Source organism: Musa acuminata, chromosome BXJ3-2, assembly GCF_036884655.1.
Source record: "Musa acuminata AAA Group cultivar baxijiao chromosome BXJ3-2, Cavendish_Baxijiao_AAA, whole genome shotgun sequence".
Classification (NCBI taxonomy): Eukaryota; Viridiplantae; Streptophyta; class Magnoliopsida; order Zingiberales; family Musaceae; genus Musa; species Musa acuminata.
Window position 1 is genome coordinate 27,858,180 of NC_088350.1, and position 22,396 is coordinate 27,880,575.

General features: G+C 36.2%; 4 protein-coding genes across 4 annotated transcripts; 2 read left to right on the plus strand and 2 right to left on the minus strand.

Moving 5' to 3' along the window:
• Positions 1 to 336: 336 nt before the first annotated feature.
• Positions 337 to 1,759, minus strand: LOC103975830 (DNA-binding protein MNB1B). Its single transcript, XM_009390919.3, has 7 exons — positions 1,535 to 1,759; positions 1,340 to 1,453; positions 1,179 to 1,236; positions 1,051 to 1,095; positions 866 to 946; positions 683 to 778; positions 337 to 585 (listed from the first exon to the last, which is right to left on the minus strand). The coding sequence occupies exons 1-7, from the start codon at positions 1,582 to 1,584 to the stop codon at positions 565 to 567; spliced, it is 465 nt and encodes a 154-aa protein (XP_009389194.2). The 5' UTR covers positions 1,585 to 1,759; the 3' UTR covers positions 337 to 564.
• A 780-nt stretch (positions 1,760 to 2,539) lies between these two features.
• On the plus strand, positions 2,540 to 5,423 carry LOC135631972 (butanoate--CoA ligase AAE1-like). The gene is made up of 2 exons (XM_065140172.1): positions 2,540 to 2,813; positions 3,761 to 5,423. Exons 1-2 carry the CDS (start codon positions 2,583 to 2,585, stop codon positions 5,228 to 5,230), a joined length of 1,701 nt encoding a protein of 566 aa, XP_064996244.1. The 5' UTR covers positions 2,540 to 2,582; the 3' UTR covers positions 5,231 to 5,423.
• Positions 5,424 to 6,930: 1,507 nt separating this feature from the next.
• Positions 6,931 to 8,092, minus strand: LOC135631480 (uncharacterized). Its single transcript, XM_065139192.1, has one exon. It carries the CDS (start codon positions 8,034 to 8,036, stop codon positions 7,158 to 7,160), a length of 879 nt encoding a protein of 292 aa, XP_064995264.1. The 5' UTR covers positions 8,037 to 8,092; the 3' UTR covers positions 6,931 to 7,157.
• A 10,104-nt stretch (positions 8,093 to 18,196) lies between these two features.
• On the plus strand, positions 18,197 to 19,819 carry LOC135631012 (GDSL esterase/lipase At5g55050-like). Its single transcript, XM_065138371.1, has 5 exons — positions 18,197 to 18,460; positions 18,544 to 18,659; positions 18,739 to 18,975; positions 19,107 to 19,356; positions 19,443 to 19,819. The coding sequence occupies exons 1-5, from the start codon at positions 18,217 to 18,219 to the stop codon at positions 19,661 to 19,663; spliced, it is 1,068 nt and encodes a 355-aa protein (XP_064994443.1). The 5' UTR covers positions 18,197 to 18,216; the 3' UTR covers positions 19,664 to 19,819.
• Positions 19,820 to 22,396: the final 2,577 nt, after the last annotated feature.

Consider the following 22,396-nt stretch of genomic DNA (forward strand, 5'->3'; position numbering starts at 1 on the left):
TTGCAATCTATGAAATAGTGGTGTTTCAAAAGAGATCCAACCATCAAACCATAACCTACGATCTATGAAATACTTTTTTACCCTTATCATTCTTATCAAAATTAATAACATGAGAATAATTAAAATTAAACATTTCACTTTCATAATATAAGAATCCCAATTCTATTTTTTAAATATAAAGGCCTAAATGTTAATCCTAAATAACCATAAAAGATAATATGTAATTATCCTTAATTTTAAAAGAAAACATAGTTTTATTCGACACAACTAATCAACAACTTAATCGTTGTAGCATTGCATGCTACACAATCATTGGGTCAGAAAAGCCAAACAAGATGAGTTAAACCCCTGCATACTTTGTCGATAGTAATTTAACAAAAAGGATGAGCAAAATGGAAGCATCCAAAGGAACATGAGCCATTTCTTTTCTTCCTTACAATGGAAAAGCTATACTAATCTAATTCCTAGAACATTAAGAAAATAATTTTTTAAAAAAAGGAGAAAAAGCAAGAAGAAAAAGGGCCCTTCCCACCATAGCTTCCTCAATCGATCACTTCCTCCGAGCTACTCTTCATCCTCTTCTTCCTGCAACACTCCAAAAATAATGATGCAACAATTTAAGTTTCACCAGTTTCTTTCTTACGCAGAAATTAAACCAAACACTACAGGAAAAGAACAAAACCTCTTCATTTCCGTCTTCTTCATCATCTACCTCAGATTTAGACCCCTCTTCTACGACTTCCTCCGCGGGACTTGCATTACCACTAGAACCCTCAGACTGAAACAGAAAGAACAAGACACAGGTAAGACACCATACATCTCAAATATACATTATTTTAAACCACATAAATAAAAAGAGAAATACCTGCTTCTTGTTGTATGAAGCAATGATCTTCTCATACTCAGCCTTTCTCTTGGCTGCCTTTGCTACGTATGGAGCTTTATCCTGAAAATTTTGTTTGTATAAAAATAATAAATAACATAGAACATAAAAAAAAAACGAAAAAAGATCTCTTTAATCAAAATTTTCATCAGAGAAAGATCTCTTACAGCCTCAGACATGGATTTCCATTTGTCCCCACATGCTTTGCTAACCTAATCACAGGAAATATAAAAATTAAAATAAAAAAACAAGAGCAAAAAATAACATCACATAGAGAGAAGGGACAGTAGCTTACCACGGAGACTTTCTTATTCTCAGGGTGTTTCTCCTGGAACTCTTTCCTAAATTCCTCCCTTCGCAACGACGCACGAAGAAAACCCAAGATAAATCCAACAATAAACAAGAAGAGAAAAGAAAACCAACAAAACAAGAACAAGACAAAACTTTGAAACTTACATGAAGACGAAGAAGGCGCTCGGAGGCCTCTTGGGCTTGTTCGGGTCCTTGCCAGCCTTCCCTCTCTTTGCCCTCTTACCTTGATTGTCGGCCGCCTTTCTCTTCCCCGCCACCCTACAAACGCCAACCCAATCGATGACAAACGACACCGAAAACGACCAGAACGAAACACAGTGCCGGAGAGAAGAGGCTCACTTGGTGTCATCCTTGCTTGACGCCGCGGCCCTCGATTTGCCCCCTCTCATGGTGACGAACAGCAGCACGATCCGACTGGGAACAAAGGAAGCGGGCCGAAAAAGGCAGAAATAAAAAAGGACGGACCTGTAACTTTAGGGTTAGGGTTTGGGAAGGAGACGCCGAGAGAGGCAGGATTTTGGGTCGGGCGAAATCGAAACTTTAAAACGTTAGGAGTGAAATTGAAGGCGGGGGAATTGGGGCGGGATGTCGGAAAAATTTTGGCCGACACGTCACCGATCCGTGGGAGACGACACTATTGGACTTATCACTTAGTGCCAATTCAGTGGCACCGCCATGGGGTTATCGGATCCGGATCCTATCTGGATCTATAAAGCCTATCGGAATGCAGCCCATTAACCCAACCTATCTTGATTTGGGTATAGTAGTTGATTGGGCCGTGCATCGTTACGATAGATTTTTATGTATGTTTAACATCCATCCGAAAAATCGAGGTTTAACGTAGAACAGAATGGCGACAAATATTAGTCTCTTCGAGTTAAAGAACAATATAAAAAAATACTCAATATTTTTTAAAGATAATAATAAAAAATAGAGTCAACAACAATAATGTTCGAAAGCATATATACATTTGTTTTAAATAATAGTTCAAGTTTCTAAATTACTTTAAAATAATTTTTAGAATTATCCAATGCCTTAGTTCGTCGATGACCTTTCAAACTATGAGATATTTTAGATGAGGTGCTACGGCACTAAATCATCGTTCCAACAGCCTATGACAATGTTTATCTGTCTCATACGCTTACATATTCAACACGCGTCATTTGCTTATATAGAAGACGTGGCCGATATGACGTCATTTAGTTTTGATCAACGGATACGGATTCTCTTCAACAATTTCAACAGATGGTCAATTCCAATGATTTCGGGACGCGCCATGATAAAAACGGACGGCTAGGATCTAGTGATTAGGTGTGCAACCTAGTGAGTTCCACGTCCTTTTCCTATTTGGTCAATCCGCTCATCCTTGGGATCGAGAGACTCGGCGATGGAGGAGAGAGAGTTCGGCGGAAGAAGGACGATGGAAGGCAGCATCCGGTGCTCGGCCAATTACGTACCGCTGTCTCCGCTGAGCTTCCTCGAGCGCGCGGCAGTTGTCTACGCCGATCGTACCTCCGTCATCTACGGCTCCACCACCTACACCTGGAAGCAGACGCGCGATCGCTGCCTCAGGCTCGCTTCCGCCCTCTCCGCCCTCGGCATCTCCCGCCATGACGTCGTAAGCTCCCTCCTTATCAACTCTGGTCTGTAGCATAGAGTCATATGATTCCTTGTTTTCTCTCTTCCCTTTTAGTATCAGTTACTGGCAGTAGCTATGTGGATCTCAAGACTTCAGACTGTGAGTTTCCTTCATGTGAAATAATAGCATTATTTGGACTCATGGATGACGCCGTCACAGTGGCATGCCCATGATTTAGGCCAATACTTTAGATTAATTCATGCGATTCATATTTTTTTCGTCCTCAATTTGCTTTTTTTTGGTTCATTTTGTTGTTTGAATTGATATAAATCTTTTGTTCGGGAATCGTTCTAATACCTCAGATTTTAAACTAGATCGAACTGCTGGCTTTTCAATTAAGAACCCTGGCTTCTAGTACGTCTTGTAAATATTACGTTGCAATATTTGCTAGATGGAGGTAAACTATGACAATATCTGAAATGTTCGTCGTCCGTCCTCCAGTTCATCACTCTTAAACTAATGCTTTAACTATCTTATTGCATTTGTATTAATCAAAATCATGATAAAGAAGTCACAATTATATGCTCCAAGATCATGTCTGTAATTATTATCCTGTACTTAGGCATGGACTGAGAGTGTCATTCAGGTCATAGTTATTGCATTATTCATGATGAAGAAGATTATTAAAATGCATCTTTTGTTATTCTTTTAAATTATTTTTTTTTAAAAAAAATTACATTACATTAAATGAGGTACATGATGCTTACATGTGGACTTGAGCATGAGACCTATCACTTGTGCTTCAATATACTATTCAATCTGGATGTTTCAATAGAGATGCATCTTTTTGTAGTTAAAATTGTATTCGCATGCCCTCTTACAAGATCGTATTCATAGTTAATATTAGTTAAAATTGTATTCACATACCTTCTTTCAAGATCTTATTCATAGTTAATCTAGGGATTGTTAATTACTGTTACAACCAGGTTGCTGTGCTTGCTGCAAATGTTCCAGCTATGTATGAGTTACATTTTGCTGTCCCAATGGCCGGTGCTGTTCTCTGCACGCTCAATACACGGCATGATTCAGCCATGGTCTCTGTTCTACTTAAGCATTCAGAGGCAAAGATCTTCTTTGTCGACTCCCACCTTCTTGAAATTGGCCAGGGAGCATTAAAGCTTCTCTCTGAGTCCAACATCAACCCTCCCACTATGATCATAATCTCGGATTTTAATGACTCCATTCCCACAGTCCGAGGTGTTCATATGTCACTTAATGCAGATTATGAGACCCTTCTGCAAACTGCCCCTCCTAACTTTGAGATCAAATGGCCCAATGATGAATGCGATCCAATCTCGATAAACTATACTTCTGGCACTACTTCAAGGCCAAAAGGAGTCATCTATAGTCACAGAGGTGGATACCTGAATGCCATCGCAACGATTCTTTCCAATGACATAACAACAATGCCAGTTTATTTGTGGACTGTACCCATGTTCCATTGCAATGGATGGTGCCTTGCATGGGGCATGGCAGCTCAAGGAGGCATCAATATCTGCCTCCGAAATGTTACAGCAAAGGCCATATTTGATATTATTGCCCTTCACAAGGTAACCAACTTGGGCGGTGCACCAACAGTCCTTAATATGATCATAAATGCGCCAATCACAGAAAGAAAACCACTTCCTGGAAAAGTAGGAGTGATGACTGGTGCTGCACCTCCCCCTTCCCAAGTCTTGTCCAAGATGGAGGAGCTGGGTTTTACTGTCACTCATGCTTATGGTCTCACTGAAACTTATGGTCCAGCAACTGTATGTACTTGGAAACCTGAGTGGGATGCATTACCCCTCGAGGAAAGAGCGAAGCTGAAGGCCCGCCAGGGGCTTCATCACATTGGAATGGAGGAGATTGACATAAAAGATCCGGTCACCATGAAGAGTGTTCCTGCTGATGGGCATACGATCGGAGAGGTGATGTTCCGAGGCAACACAGTGATGAATGGGTACTATAAGGATCTAAATGCAACAATGGATGCTATGAGTGGAGGATGGTATCGATCAGGGGATCTTGGAGTCAGGCAAGCAGATGGCTATATACAGATCAAGGATCGATCAAAGGACATTATAATATCAGGTGGGGAGAATATAAGCTCAATTGAGGTGGAGTCGGTGCTCTTCAGCCACCCGACAGTGCTTGAAGCAGCAGTAGTTGCAAGGCCTGATGACCACTGGGGTGAGACACCCTGTGCATTTGTCAAGCTGAAGGATGGTGTTAATATCAGTGCAGAGGATATTATGAAGTTTTGCCGTGCTCGATTACCTCATTACATGGCTCCCCGAACAATTGTGTTTGAGGATCTACCAAAGACTTCCACCGGGAAGACTCAAAAGTTTATACTTAGGGAGAAGGCCAAGGCCATGGGAAGCATCTTTAGGAAGGGTGGAAGCAAGCTTTGAAGTCCTTGTACCAGTAGGCAGAGGTGATCGATGAATCATGCAACCTCTCACCTGGATTGTAATATTATTCATTAGAGTCGATGTGTTATGACTTAAACTATAAACTTATATGATATCACAAACGAATTGCTTTCTAGATGAGGCATGTATTTAGTGATTTAAACTCATGAAGATATGTCTGAGTTACCATTCATCTGATCAATGTTGCAGTTCGATCTAAGCAGTGTTTTATGTGAGTTGTGAGTCTATGACTGTTGTGGCAAAGGCCTTAAAACTAGGGGTTGGTAAACCCCACATCATATAGCATGAATTGCTGTCATGGACACTTAACAGCACCATGGAGAATATGTTATTTCTTTGGCTAAACTATGCATATAGGAGACCGGGGGTGGGGGGGTGGGGCGGGTGGGGTGTGGGTCGGGGGCGCACAAGGAATCATGGCTGACTAAGCCCCTTGGTGTTTTGAATCTGTGCTTGTACAACAGAATACATTGTATTCATATTGCATCTTGGCAATTCAGACACCTATCATGTCTTTGTTTTCATCTCCAAGCATGCTCTGTAGTCTTCTTGTTCCACCGATTGTCTACCAGTTCTCCAGCAGCAAGAGTAGTAAATATATGCTAATGGATCTGGAACATGCTTTCTAAATCATTTTTGTCTTACAGAAAGCATCTTTTCATATGATCATCAAACATGGAGCTTCTTGGTCACATGTATAAGATGACTTTGTCGAGGTCAGAAACCTTTTGTCTTGGCATAAAGCATCTTTGAGTTTTAAGTTATGGGTACTTTTTAACCAGCTGTTTCCTGTCCAAGTAAGATAGTTAAATTCTTTTTGTTGTTAAATCCTGTAGGATTTTGTATAATAGGCTATTTATCATTATTGTCTTTGTTCTTATATATTCTCTTGAAGCGTATTTTATATGAATTCTGTCGCTTATTCTGTCATACTTTAGCTCCTAAAGTGCTATTATAATATTTTTTACAGTGATAAATAGATAAACAATCTTTGAATGGATCCAAAAGAGGCATTTATTTGCATCTATGAGATGTTAGTGTCATCTGGCTAAGCTACATCTACAAAAAACCAAACACCAGCTTTGCTGAGTTTTAAGAAGCATAACATACATATGATTTGTTCATCTTTGATTCCTTGTGTATAATAGCCATTCAAGTTTGGAGAGACAATGAGAATCTTTGAAAGTATGGTCGTCCAGGTGACAACCAATTTAATTATCTTTCTTAGTTTAGCAAACAATTAATGTGTACACTAGCATTGCAAACAATTATCTTTCAAAAAATTAGATTGTAATGCAATAGTTGACGACACTAAAATCCATATTTCTGCAACCCTCACATGTGCACAAGTACGCCCGTGCACACACACATATATATACATACATACATACATATATACATACATACATACATACATATATACATATATATATATATATATATATATATATATATATATATATATATAACTGAATTTGGTCATTTAATTTAATGTAAGATGTCAACTCTGTCTGACAAGTCAATCTCCAACCTTTTATGCCCATGGAGAAGCCGTGATAGTTATTTTGGTTTCTTTTCCTTGATGTCTTTGACTTTGAGTTACTTCAGTTCTAACTGGACACTCGAACTACTTAATTTGTGATCTCTAATCCAAATTCTTCTTTAAATTTGACAGAAACCAATTTACCGGATGAGAAGGCAACAAGTTCATTCAAAAAAGTATCCGAGGCCAACAAAATGTCCAACACATGAAGGTGAGCACCTTGATGAATGACTTCCATTTCATGAAGCATCTATTCTATACAATTTTACATCTCTGGTGCATGCAAAATTGGAATTCATCAGCTTATCCTTTAAAATGCGGATGCCAATGATGGGGGTCAGGCACAGAGCGTTTGATGAACATCTAGAGGCTGAGAATGTTAAGGAGTGACACCCTGTTCTGGATCAGTCTCCGAAACAAGTGTTCCAAACCATTCTCAAGATCTCCAAAACTGATCTCAAGTGCCTTCAACTGATTTTGGCCCATCATTGTCTTCTCAGCATCAGCATCTTGAAGAGCTGCACATAGGGAGGAGGCATCTGCATGCCATATTCCAAGTAAGCCCTTCTTGGATGTCACTCGCATAGCCTTGGAGGCAAAAGGCCACCAGCTTGCTTTGGTTTTTGGCATGACCAATGATTGCAAGATTGAGCAAAGGAGAGATCTGGTGATCATTCTTGCTTCATTCTGTAGCCTTGAGATCACTGGGAGATCTGAATCTTCAGAGGTAAGAGAGACACACTGACATTTGGCATCCATCTGCTTCAAATCTTTATAGCACTTCTTGATGGTCTTCTGTGTCTCCTTTCTTGAGCAAATGTAGGCCTGCACTTTTTCTCCGGTAGAACTGTCACCTCTTCTTCGAAGCGCAAGCTGAAGATCTTGCGCATGCTCTTTTGATGTAACGACTGCATCCTTCATGGTGCCACAGAGGTCCAACAACCTCATTGATCCATCCACATCCTCCTCCAAAGCTTTTGTTTGGTTGGAGCGGCGTAGGCCTTGCTGGATGTTTGGTTGGTGAAGAAGATCTTCGATGCCATCATACAGAGCAGCAAGATCTTTCAATCCATTGCAGATCACCTCGTTTGTGATGGAGGACATAGATGCAAGTGATGATTCTACAAAAGGCTTCAGTTTGTGCAGCTCTTCTTCGACCCTGAGCGTAGTTGGATGAGTTCGGGAAGGCAAACTCACTGAACGAACATGGAAGGTCTTCTCTGTTGTGGTAGAACTGGCCATTGTTGCCTTCTTCTCTGCTAACCACTTCTCGAATTCTATGAAGGATCGGGAGAGGAGGGTGAGGGACTTGGTTCTGGTCCTTCTGCTCTACTTCCTTATATATAGATCACAACAAATACAGAGCAGAAAGGGAGACAGCAAGAACCATGGCAAACCGTGGTCCATGTGATGGCAATGTGAGTCTTGGTTTGTGATGAAAGAGATGTAGGATTTCTGCCGACAGGTCTCTTTTCTTTATTACACATGATTACAACTGAAGTCTAATATAAATCTTCATCCGCATGGGTGGCTCAGTATGTGTCTCCAAGTTGTCTGCCAAATTAAGGATCCGGTGGTAGATCCAAGGCTAGCTGTTACATACTCTGATGAAGCTCTTGCCAAGAGCACGAGGGAGAAAGGAGGGGAAAAGGTTCTTGCTGTTGATGCTGTTTTCTTGTTGCCAGTACTTTGGGAGACGAATTCTTACGACCCAGAGTTTAAGATGGTTGTTGTTCCTTCTTTGAAACATCATGTGTTGCTGCATCTGAGGACATTGAACTCTAAAATGGTACTTGTTGAACTATGATAAGAATGGATACTGGATTGATCTTGACCATCATATAGTTTTTGTCACTGAACATTGATGATGCATAGATGTCCTATTTTAATGTTTGTTTTTGAGTTGTCTGTTAGATTGTTGTCGATCTGCAGGTTGATCAAAGATAAGCTTCTACCTTGTCCGGTTAGATCCTGCTAAGGTGACATTAAAGAGTATAAAAATGGCACTTTGATGATTGACATGCTAAAGACAGGCTCAAGCTTTTGAGGTTGGTCTTCCTTTACTGTTGCTTTCCCTACTGTGCATCTCGGAGCTGGTGGAAGAAGACAAGTAAGAAGCACTGCATGATGCACCGAGCTATGGATGTGAGTAATGCTTCGAAGCGTTTAGGTGAATGAAGCTTGAACTGATGCCTCAAATAGCTTCGTGTATTTGCAACTGCTGTCATCTTGTTTTCATCTGTTTCTTCTCTGCTCTCTGTTGCATTTTAACCATAGACTCTGATGAATGTAAAGGATACCTTTTTCTGTTCTTCGATTGGGTTGGGCTTTTATTCTTTTCTTGATCGCAATCATATTATTTGTGATGAGATCAGATTTTGGGCATTTATTCGAGGTGGGAGATCCATCACAACCTCGATCGATGGATCCATTGGAGATGGCGATATGTGAAAATGGTATAATTGAGCTACAAAGGGCAATCAGAATTATGTAAGATAAGATATGCATTGGGAATATGATCCTTTTATTTTTTTTTTTTCTGAGACTCAAATTCGAACTCAATATTAAAAAAATAATAATATAGTAAAATAAATCTAAAATAAAATATTTAAAATATATATTTTTTGGTTGTTCGAATGTCAATCCAAAGCCAAAAGAGGTCTTTTTTGTCATGTCCCTCGTGAGATAGTATCATAAGAGACCATTGAATTTAAGGTTGTGGATAAATATCAAAAATGATTATGTACTTTTTCTGATCTTAAATGCAATCAAACCCGAAAGACGTGAGGTAACAATCAATTAATTCAACTTCTTAGTTAAAGCAACATTAAGGTTTTAGTCTGATGGATTATGACATATCAGTTTGTTAATGATGAGGTATCGATATGATGGAGAGGAGATGATAGCATCATCCACAATCATCAACCTTGAATCAAAAATCTATTTTGTAACCTTTGAAGGAGGTACTTTGAAAATAACAAGATCTCTAACGACTTGATCATCTTGTAAGATCTTTGATATCTAATCCTTGTGCAGAACAATAGATTTAAAGTGCATTTTCTACATTATTTGAAAGTTTATTTCAATCACTCATAATTGTTCTCCCTTAATATAAATTAATTATTATAAAAAATATGATATTTTTATTTAAATTATTATCTTCATTTGTTTGTATAGTATGATTAAGAAAATGATTAAATAAATTTCCTTAATTATGTGGATAAGTTAAGAATTTTATTAATTAATTAAATTATTAATCGATTTATTTTCTAATGAGTGGTGTGAATTTTAAAAAGTACATAGATCAAATTTCATTTTTATGTGTGAATAATAAGAAATAAATATTATAATTCTATCTTTGTATGAAAGTAAAATAAAAAAAAAATAGATTAAAAAATTAAATTATTATTTATCTTTTGGAAAGCCTCATCCTTCCTTGGTGTAAGGATTGAGGAAAGATCCTCGAGAAGAAATAAGATTCTTTACTCTTTCCTAAACAACTTTGATTTATGTTTTGAAATTTTAAATGTAAAGATTATTAGAATTTTATGATGCATAATAATATTTGAATTTTAAAATTTTATAATTAATAAACAATAATAATTGATTTATGATGTTAGAATAATTATTTGATTTATAATAGTCATTAAGCTTAAATAAAATTGAAGATTATTTTAATTATTAAAATTTTTATTTTTTGATTAATGTAATAATTTTAATTTATTTAATTAGATATATCTATGTTTTAAGAATTATATGAGAATTTTTATGATTTAATTAGTTTCAAATTTAAGATCACGAATCTAAATTATTTAATTCATAGATTTAAATTATTATTTAATAATTAAAATTATTAAAATCTAATTTAATAAGATGGGTCAAATTGGGAGTCTGGTCTAAGTTAAGTTGATTATTGAGACTAGTCTATGTGGCTAGGTCCAACTTATATGGTTAGATATGACCTAGCCTATATGCTCAGGTACGATTCAACTCATATGATCGAGCATGATCTAACTCATGTGACTAGGTATAGTTCAGCTCATATGATTAAGTATGATCTGACCCCATATGATTTGACCTATGTGGTTATGCATGATCGAACTCACATGGGCAAGTATGACCTAACCCATGTAGCTATATACGATGTAACCCATGTGGCTAAGCATGACTCAAACTCATGTAACAAAGTATGATTCAGCTCATATGACCAAGCATGACCCAAGCCATGTGGTCAAGCATGGTCCAATTCATGTGACTAGGTATGACCCAACCGGCGAGCTAAGTGTGGCCCGATTCAATGATAAGACTCGGCTTAGCCCGTAAAATTATATCGCCCAACTATACGATATGCGTTAGACACATTATCGCCACTCTATCTAGTCCATTATACCTCAACCCAACATGATAACTAGAGCAGACATGTGTGATGCATATGACCCGACTCAAGTGAGTTAATTCAGTCTGGACTAGAACCATATGATATAGTCAAATTTCAATCTCCTTTTATTGATTTGAGCTTGTTAATTGATCGAATTAGACATGTTTGATCGATTCAAGTTGGTTTAAAGCGATTTCATACTAACTTGATTAATTCAAACATATTTGATCTAGTTAAAATCAATCAAATCTAAATTAGACTAGTCTAAGATAATTTTAAACTGGTTCTATAAGGATTTGAGGTTGGTTTCATTAGATTCTCATCAAATTAAGTTTTGTTTAAGTTAATTAGGCCATTCCAATTAGGGTTTTAGTTGATTTAGGAGTATTGAGAGATTGATGTCATGTGGTTTTATGATTTCATGAACTATATAAATAAATAATCATGGTTGTTTATATATCCTGATAGATTGAGCAATTCCTTATGGATATTAATAGGTTGTAAGATATAATAGTTGGATGATTAATCTATCTGTTATTGGGAGGAATATGTCTCCACTTGAATGGGTAAGAGATATCACTTTATTTGTTATTCGAATTGAAATATGAGATTCTCTCTATCATTCAGTGAGATGTATACATTTGTTATTTAACTGTCATATATGTTATCAAGATGTGTGGCATATGATTGATACATGATTTTATTTACTATATAAGAATTATTATTTTTATATATGAGTTTAATAATAAATTAATATATTATTATTTTATATTAAATTATTGATATTTATATATGTTTGATAAATATAAAATTTTATTTTATAATTTTTTAAAAGTTCCTATCTATATTGATATATTTTTATTTTATATTTATTTTTAAAATAACATACTAATTTATAATAAATATGAGGCTTAGATTTTTTTTTAATCACTTGTGGCTCTACCAAAATGACATGATTTTTTAGTTAAAAATATTTATTATTATAAATTATAAATATTAAAATAATAATTTATTTTTTTATAAATATGAGATTTGATATTTTCTCATGAACTTATATTTCAATAGGGTATTTCAGCAAACTTGTTAATGATCGAAATGAAAAAAAATTCCACAGCATGAACAATAAACTTCTTGATGAACTGTTACGGTTGAATTTTGATAGCTATTGTTGATGTTGATAGGAAGAGGGGATAGAGATATCAAACAGAGGAAGAGTAGGACAAGCTTTCTATCTTTTATATTTCTTTCAAGAAAAACTCTTTTACAATTTCAGAAACTCTATTACACTCATGACCCAACATATGAGGTTTATATAGTCCCCAAAGATACATTATATTAATTGTATTCAAGATGAATCATTCTCTTTCAAGAAACCCTTTCAAGAACCAATAACCAATTTGACTTTTCCTTCTATAGACTTTTAATCCAATTTTTCTTCTTGATGTATTGATTCTCCCACTTGATGCAATGAACCTTTTTATGATACTTGAACAAGTTTAATTTCAACATTCTCCCCTCTTAAACTTGTTCCATCCAGCATGCCAAGTTTTCTTCGAAGTTGTTGAAATATTTCAAATTTAAGAGGCTTTGTGAGTATATCAGCCACTTGTTCACTTGTCTTGACATGATGTATCTCCACTTCTTTATTTTTGATATGATCTCTTATGAAATGAAATCTTGTATCGATATGCTTCGATCTTTTATGATAGACTGGATTCTTGGCTAAGGCAATAGCTGATTTGTTATCAACATAAATCTTGGTTGACTTCTCCTGTGGCATATGAAGCTCTTGGAGTAATCTTCTTAGCCATATTGCATGACAAACACTAGAAGAAGCTGCTATATATTCTGCTTCACAACTTGATAGAGCAACGATTCGTTGCTTTTTTGAAGACCAAGTGAATGTAGCTTCACCAAAATAAAATACAAATCCAGTTGTACTCTTCCGATCATCGTAGCTTCCGGCCCAATCACTGTCACTATATCCAATGAGCTCCAACTTTTTAGATGATGAATAGAACATTCCATACTCAATTGTTCCTTTGATATATCGTAAAATTCTTTTAGCGACATTTAAATGAGATGTCTTTGGAACTTCCATAAATCTACTTATTAAACCAACTCCAAATAGTATATCAGGTCGAGTGCATGTCAAATACCTTAAACATCCAACTAGACTTTTATAATAAGTTGGATTAATATATGTACCTTCACCTTCCTTGGTCAACTTGGTGCCATATTCAACAGGTGTATCTGTAGGATGACAATCTTCCATAGAAAACTTCTTTAAAACCTCCTTTGCATAATTTTCTTGTGAGATAAAAATTCCTCCATTATCTTGTATAACTTCGATACCAAGGAAATAAGTCATTAAGCCCAAGTCGGTCATCTCAAACTCCTTTTTCATAGAGTGCTTAAAATCTATAATCATGGAGCTACTATTGCCTGTAAATATTAAATCATCTACGTATAGGCATACAAACAAGATATCTCCATTAGAGTTAGATTTCGTATAGAGAGCATGTTCATGTGGGCATTTAGAAAAACTATTTTGAATAAAATAAGTATCTATTCGAGAATTCCATGCCCGTGGGGCTTGTTTAAGCCCATAAAGAGCTCTCTTTAACTTGTATACTTTGTCTTCTTGTTCTTGAATAATAAAACCAGGGGGTTGTTGAATATATACCTCTTCTTCAAGAACTCCATTAAGAAATACTGATTTGACATCCATTTGTAAAATCTTCTATTTCATTTGAGCTGCTAGAGAGATAAGTAATCTTACTGTCTCCAATCGAGCAACTGGCGCAAATACTTCTTCATAATCAATTCCATATTGTTGTTTATATCCCTTTGCAACCAATCTGGCCTTGTATTTCTCCACCTCTCCTTTTGCATTTCTTTTTGTTTTGAAGATCCACTTAACACCGATAGCTTGGTGGTCTTCTGGAAGTGTAGTAAGCTCCCATGTATTATTTTTGTTAATTGCATGAATCTCTTCGTTCATAGCTTGTCGCCATTTTTCATCTCTATAAGCTTCTTCGAAGGTTAATGGATCATATCCTGCAAAAAGACAAAATAAAGAAAGTTCATCATTGTTAGTATCAATCCTTCGAGTCACATCATATAGGTCCTGAATAGGTCTTGTCCTTCTTATAATTGGACTTCTTGAATCATGTAACCTAGCTGATCTAGGTGATGATTCCGGCACAGCAACTTCGGTGCTTGCTTGTATTATATCATCTTCTTCTGAAACTACAGCTTTCTTATGCTGCTCATCACTTTTCCAGTTCCAAATCTGTTGTTCATCAAACTCAACATCTCTTGACATCACAACTTTATTTGTGATAGGATTGTAGAGTTTGTAACCACCGGAATTTTCTGGATAACCTAGCAAAATGCATTTTTGACTTTTATCCTCCAATTTTGTTCTCTTCTCTTCTGGTATCTTGGCAAATGCAACACTTCCAAAAATCCTTAAATAATCAACTCTTGGTTTCTGTAAGCTCCATGCTTCTTCTGGTGTAACATTACCAATTTGCTTTGTCGGAAACCTGTTAAGCAAATAAACTGCACAAGCAACAGCATCACCCCAAAATTCTTTCGGAATTTTTCTTTCCTTTAACATGCATCGAACCATATTAAGGATAGTCCTATTTTTTCTTTCCGAGACACCATTTTGTTGAGGTGTGTATGGCATGGTGAATTGATGTAGAATTCCATTATTTCTACAAAAACTTTCAAATTCATTTGATATATATTCACCACCTCTATCTGTTCTTAAACATTTAATCTTACAACAACTTTGTCTTTCAACCAAATCCTTAAATTCTTTGAATTTGCTTAAAACTTCTTTCTTTTCTTTTAACATATAAACCCAAGTTTTTCCACTATGATCATCCGTGAAGGTAAGAAAATACCTGCTTCCTCCAAGTGATACTGGATTAATAGGGCCACAAACATCTGAGTGTACCAGATCAAGTCGATTCCATGCTCTTTTTGTCCTTCTCACTTTGAAAGGCTTTCTTTCTTGCTTACCCATGACACATACTTCACATAATTTTGCTGGGCGATCAATTTTTGGCATTCCTGTCACCATATTATACTTTTCTAGAAGTTTCAAAGCCTCAAAATTTAAATGAGCATATCTAAGATGCCAAAGTGTAGAAATATCATCAATATTAGCTTTAAAACAATTTGATTGATCAAAAATACTCAAATGTAGAGGAAACATTCTATTCCTTGCCATTTTCACATGTGATATCAATGTTTTATTCTTGTCACGAATTGAGAGAGTCATATCTTTCATCTCAATTTCATAACCTTTTTCAAGTAATTGTCCCAAGCTTAGAATATTATTTTTCATATCAGGAACATAATAAACATCTAAAATACATACTTCCTTGCCATTATTAAGTTCAAGGAGAATTTTACCTTTGCCTCTTACTGGTCTTTGAGACAAATCACCAAATGTAATATTCCCGGAATAACTTGTATCCATTTCTGAAAATAGCTCTTTGATGCCACACATGTGATTTGAGGCTCCTGTATCTAGATACCATGTCATAGACTGATCATTTTTCAAATTTTCATAACTCATTAGCAAAACTTGATTTTCCTTCTTTTCTTCCTCAACAAAATTTGCCTTATCACCTTGATTGTTAGGATTATAATAACATTCATAAGAGTAATGACCATACCTTTTGCAAACATAACATTGTATTTCAGACCTTTTAGAGTTTCTATCACGTCCACGGCCTCGACCACGTCCTTGACCATAACCTCGGCCTCTTTGGCTATAATTTTCTCCAACATCTTCACTGTTTGGAGATTCTTGATTGGTCTGATTTCTGCCTCCTCTTCCTCTTTGTCCTCGTCCTCTTCCTCTTTGAGAATTTGATTCTCTTTTATTTTCAAGAGCAAACTTAGCTTGTAGTGCTTGCTCCATAGTTTTCTCTTCTCCTCTTTTTGTAATCCTTTGTTCATGAACTTGAAGGGAACCCATAAGTTCTTCTAAAGACATTTTTTCCAAATCTTTAGATTCTTCAATCGCAACAACAATAAAATCAAATTTCGGATCTAGAGATCTCAATATTTTTTCTATTACTCTCTGATCATTTACTTGTTCACCATTTCGTCTCATTTGATGAACAATAGAAATGACTTTTGAGAAGTAATCAGAAATAGTTTCAGAAGTACCTTGTTGTAGTTTTTCAAACTCGGCTCGTAAAACTTGTAGACGAAGTTTCTTTACCTTATCAACACCACCAAATGCTTTTTGAAGCATTTCCCAAGCCTCCTTTGAAGTATTTGCTGGAGCGATGATCTCGAACATTGTATCATCAAGGCCTTGGTAGATTGTGAACAAAGCCTTTTTCTCCTTCTTCCTTCTTTCTTTGAGTTGTTTTCTTCCTTCTGCATTCATTGCTCCTTCTTCTGTTGGACTTGGTTCAGCAAATCCATCTTCTACAAACTCCCATACATCTTGGGAGCCTAGAAGAACCTTCATTTGGATGCACCATATGTCATAATTTTCCTTTGTCAATCTGGGGATCTGGAGTTGGATGGCACTTGAGGAAGAAGTCATAGCTTAACCTATGCTCTGATACCAAATGTTGATGTTGATAGGAAGAGGGGATAGAGATATCAAACAGAGGAAGAGTAGGACAAGCTTTCTATCTTTTATATTTCTTTCAAGAAAAACTCTTTTACAATTTCAGAAACTCTATTACACTCATGACCCAACATATGAGGTTTATATAGTCCCCAAAGATACATTATATTAATTGTATTCAAGATGAATCATTCTCTTTCAAGAAACCCTTTCAAGAACCAATAACCAATTTGACTTTTCCTTCTATAGACTTTTAATCCAATTTTTCTTCTTGATGTATTGATTCTCCCACTTGATGCAATGAACCTTTTTATGATACTTGAACAAGTTTAATTCCAACTGTTTCTAGGAAGAGGGGATAGAGATATCAAACAGAGGAAGAGTCTCACCACATGTCGAGTCTCACCACATGTCGAGCTATGAACGTGGCGGCTAACTTCATACGCATTCCTTTCTTGACAAATAATGTTAGTCTTCATTATTTTTTGCAATGTCTTAATCAAACAATCGACATTACGGACTTTTGACCTAGTTTGTGATTTTTGACGTGTTATCCATTTTCCTAAACATTGCAAGTAGTCTGTCTTGATCGGCTCACATCATCAGTCTTCTTTTCATTCTTCCAGAAGATGTATCTGGTTGCCAGAGTCATCGATTTGATAAAGTTGGATGACACCAACTCTTAGTTGAATACGACCAAAAATTTGATGCTTTGTAATGAGCTAACTATGATAAAAGAGAGGGCTTATGCATGTAAAATCTTATTATCTTAATTTCATATTATTTTTGAAAATATTCATATGAATGAGATAATAAAATATGAATAATTTACATAATTAATGATTAAAAGAATCGAATTACATAGATTAGATTTAACTCAGAAGATATGAGTCTAAGCTTTTTGAGCTTAATTCGTATCTGGCTTATCAATATTCGATTTCTAGTAGTCAGATACTTCTAGAAGATCGTATACATATTAGATAGAAGCAATGTGTTCTTATCCCAACTAAAGAGGTGTCCAATAGGCCTCAATTGTGAAACACTTAATTATATACATTTAAATTGATCATTTATGAAACCAAAAAAATACCTGAAACTAGAAAGACCATTATAACACCATCATAATTATTCGAAGAGAGGAAATTAGTTCATATATCACTCATTTAATGGTCATGTACGAAACTAGAAATACCATCATAATAAGATCATTTTGGCCTAAGAAGCAAGTCGGTCAATTGCACATTGATTATTATGTGGAACAGGAAGAAACAACAAGCACGACAATTCCTGCACCACAAATAAATCAACGTCACAGTCAAAGCACGTATCAATTTTGACCAACATGTAACTTGGAATAGAAGCAATTTCTTCTCCAAATTTTGTATATAGCAGGCACGAGCCATGTGGCAATCACAACCTTAAGTTCGTCGCCGATGGCGAAGAAGACGACCACCTTCCTCCTCCTCAACTTGTTCTTGGCTGCTCTCTCCACGCTAACGACAGCTGCAGTTTCACCTGCGGTCTTTGTGTTCGGAGACTCCACCGTCGACGTCGGGAACAACAACTTCTTGCCCAGCGATGCACCGAAGGTCAACTTCCCTCCCTGGGGAATCGATTACCCTGGACGAACTCCCACCGGGAGGTTCACCAATGGCTTCAACTACGCCGATTACGTCGGTATGCATTACTTCAGTTCTAATGTCGACGCTGCAGTGTTTTCCTCCGCTTATTCTAACTTGTTTGCTTCGCGCTGCTTAAAGCCAAAGCAGTAGGCTTAGCGATGAGCCCGCCACCTTTCCTTTCTCTTTCCAATGGGAATCAGATGCTGAGAGGAGTAAACTTCGCATCTGGTGGGGCAGGGATTCTCGATACCACAGTTAAGTCTTCGGTGATGAGATTGATACGGTGTTGTGGACTACTGTCAGTGACTGTCTTTGATGACCTGATGGTGGCAGGGCGGAGATGTGATCGCCATGGCGACACAGATTGAAGACTTCGAGCAGGTTGCGGCGAACCACACGGAAAGATTAGGGAATAAGTCTGCTGCTGTCTTCCTGGAGAAGTCTCTCGTTCACTTGATCGTTGGGAGCAATGACATCTACCCGCTGTATTCTCTTCTCAGTCCAGGAAACAGCACTCAGAAGGATGAAGTCGTCGTTCTTCTACTCGACAAGTTCAAGCATCAAATAGAGGTCTCCTCTCACCCTCTCGCTCTCTCTATTATATATCCTATATGTTACAAGCAAGTAAAGAGCTCACGTGAGAACACTAAATCGCAAGTCATAATTATCATAAACGCTGACTGAAGTTATAATTATGGCAGAGGCTATATGATCTCGGAGCACGAAAATTTGCAGTCCTGGGTGTTCCACCGATTGGGTGTGTTCCGATGGTCAGAGTCGCAATTTCTTCGTATGGCTGCAACGAAGATTTAAATGATCTTTGTCTACGCTTCAAGACTGCCACAAAGGCTCTCCTGAAGGACCTCAGCATGTCATTGAAGGGATTCCAGTACTCGTTCGGAGACTTATATGAAATGTTCACCCAAATCTTCTCTGATCCCCAAAAATATGGTGAGTATGCATCTCGCAGAAAATTGTCACTTTCACCATTTATCTTTTCCTGCGAGCAGTTAACCTGATGATGCTGCTATCTCCAGGGTTTACAGAGATCAAAGCTGCGTGCTGTGGAGGTGGGAGGTTGAACGCCGAGTCTGCCTGCCTGCCGAACTCCACATACTGCAGCAACCGTAGCCAATACGCCTTCTGGGACCGGAGTCACCCCACCCAAGCTTTGCACAAAACGATGGCTCAGCTGGCACTCTATGGACCGCCATTGTTCGCCAACCCCGTCAACATTCATCAGTTGGTGAAGAGTTAGAACCACTGGAGTGGAGTGTTTTCTGCATCATCATTGCACAACTCGGTCTGAGAATAAACTCGCCTTCTTCTTCTTTTGTGATGCGCACTTGTACTTGATGCTGGAAGGTGTTTGATGAATAATATCTTTATGGCGGTTCTTCGTCCTTGGTTGGAAGGTGTTCGATGAATAAGATCGTTATGGCGGAAAACATACATCACTGGATTCATTCCTCTACCATAGTCTGTTTGAGGTCCATCTTGGAGCTCAAAAAGTCTGCAGTTCATCACTTCTTGCCGTGGTGCGCACTTAACAAACATATGGATTTTACCAACTTTTCATCTATCTGCATGCATTTCTTCTTCCAAAAATTGAATCAATTAAATCTCTATGAAATTATTAGATATGATGATAATGTCTTCTACATAAACCAATAGATATATAATTTTTTTTTTATCGTAGAAATAAAAAAACATCAGACTTTGAGTTGATGAAATCTAATAACAAAAAAAAAAAAAACCAAATTCGGTATACCACGCTTTTGGAGTTTGACAAAGTCAATAAATAGCTTTTTATATTTTATAAATATGATTTGCATAATGAGGATAGTTGAAGAAAAGGGTTATCGTATAAAAAAAATCTTCAATTAAGATCCGTTATAAGAAAACATTGTTAATATCTAGTTGGCATACATATTAACCTTAAATAAAAATCAAACTTAGGATAAGTCAAATTATCATCAATTGAATAATTGGATTAAAAGTCTTTATGAATCAACACTTGGTTGTTATGAAACCCTTTGACCACTAGATATACTTTGTATCTGACAATAGATCCATCTTGATTTTATTTAATTCATAAATTTCACTTATACCTGATAGTACAAGGGTCGATTCTTCTTCTTTTGTGAAATGTAGTTGTCCTTGAGGTTGGAAGGTGTTCGATGAATAAGATCGTTATGGCGGAAAACATACATCACTGGATTCATTCCTCTCCCATAGTCTGTTTGAGGTCCATCTTGGAGCTCAAAAAGTCTGCAGTTCATCACTTCTTGCCGTGGTGCGCACTTAACAAACATATCGATTTTACCAACTTTTCATCTATCTGCATGCATTTCTTCTTCCAAAAATTGTATTAATTACTTAATCTTTATGAATTTATTAGATACGATGATAATGTCTTCTACATAAACCAATATATATATAAAATACATTTTTTTATTATCATAAAAATAAAAAAAATCGCTTTGAGTTGATGAAGTCTACTAACAAAAAAAAAGCCTAAGTTCGGTATGCCAAACTTTTGGAGTTTGACAAAGTTAATAAATAACTTTTTATAGTTTATAAACATGATTTGAATATTAAGGATGGATGAAGGAAAAGGGTTATCGTATAAAAAAAATCTTTAATTAAGATCCCTTTTAAGAAATCATTGTTAACATCTAGTTGGCATACATACTAGCCTTAAATAAGAATCAAACTTGGGATAAGTCAAATTATCATCAATTGAATAACTGGACTAAAAGCCTTTATGAATCAACACTTGGTTGTTACGAAATCTTTTGACTACTAGATATACTTTGTATCTGACAATAAATCCATTTAGATTTTACTTAATTCGTAAGATTCACTTATACCTGATAGTACAAGGGTCTATGTGGCATTAGGAAAAGGACATCATATTCGTTACATATAATTTTACGCTAGTGTAAAACTATTTGGACTTGGGTGATAATTATGGGTTCAATAGGCTTAGGTGAAGAGTTGTGGTAGCATGAAGTTTAAAGATTTGACATAATTTGAAGATATCATTTTTGAACTGTATTATCATGTGATGTCTAGGTTGGGTGCTATTATTGAGTGTATTGAAAGTATGAGAATTGGTGAAGAGTTAGTAATACGTACTAGATTAGGTTGATGCACTTCGATGTTACGTGGTCGATGAGAGAACAAATATATCATTTATGGTGCTATGAGCATTGTTTTATTATGTATTACAAAGTGAGTTGGTGGAAAGATAGATAAAGAAGTTATAGAGGAGGTGAAGTGTTGTGAAACTAGAGTAATAAGGGAGTATAGGTCATGAGAAAAATTAATAATTGATGTGGTGAGAGGTGTACTTATATAAATCCAATGATGGATGATTGTTGTAATGGCTCACATGTTAAAGGAGTAAGATTTCGGAAGGAAAATATATTCATAAAAATAATATGATATGATACAAAGACCTTTCGAATTTGGGGATCATAATACCAAAAAACATTATGTTTAAGGGGATACTTAATGAAAATACAAAGCTTGGATCTTGATTTTAACTTATGTGAAATATTGGGGCACAACCACGGATAACATAAATAACCAAATACTTTTAAGTTTTTGAAAGTTTGAAGTTTTATGAAATAATTTTTTAAATGATAATTGAAGTTATAGAATTAGAGTGAGCATACGATTAATAAGGTAAATCACGGTTTAAAATATTACTTACCAAAGGGTTAGTAGCATAGAGACTTAGTGTAAGAGGATAAGACCGGTTTCAACTATATGTCGATGTTTTCATTCGGCATAGTTAACTAGTTGATATGTGTATGATGGTTACTTGAGATATTTTCTACCATATAATAAGAAGCAAGTTGTTAGAGTTTGATATACATCTCCTCCATCATAGTAAATTATTTTAATAGTAGACTATAAAAAATTCTCAACTATCTTTCTAAAACGAGTAAAGATTATGATGACTTCAAATTTATTTTTAAGA

Bases quoted from the DNA above. Each gene is read 5' to 3' on its own strand.
- LOC103975830 (XM_009390919.3), bottom strand. From the start codon at position 1,584: ATGAGAGGGGGCAAATCGAGGGCCGCGGCGTCAAGCAAGGATGACACC. The intron at 1,237-1,339 runs GTAAGTTTCAAA...GTCGTTGCGAAG, and splicing joins AGCGCCTTCTTCGTCTTCAT to GGAGGAATTTAGGAAAGAGT. The intron at 586-682 runs GTTTTGTTCTTT...GGAGTGTTGCAG, and splicing joins AAGAAGACGGAAATGAAGAG to GAAGAAGAGGATGAAGAGTA.
- LOC135631972 (XM_065140172.1), top strand. From the start codon at position 2,583: ATGGAGGAGAGAGAGTTCGGCGGAAGAAGGACGATGGAAGGCAGCATC. The intron at 2,814-3,760 runs GTAAGCTCCCTC...TGTTACAACCAG, and splicing joins GCATCTCCCGCCATGACGTC to GTTGCTGTGCTTGCTGCAAA.
- LOC135631480 (XM_065139192.1), bottom strand. From the start codon at position 8,036: ATGGCCAGTTCTACCACAACAGAGAAGACCTTCCATGTTCGTTCAGTG.
- LOC135631012 (XM_065138371.1), top strand. From the start codon at position 18,217: ATGGCGAAGAAGACGACCACCTTCCTCCTCCTCAACTTGTTCTTGGCT. The intron at 18,461-18,543 runs GTATGCATTACT...CGCTGCTTAAAG, and splicing joins CAACTACGCCGATTACGTCG to CCAAAGCAGTAGGCTTAGCG. The intron at 19,357-19,442 runs GTGAGTATGCAT...TGCTATCTCCAG, and splicing joins CTCTGATCCCCAAAAATATG to GGTTTACAGAGATCAAAGCT.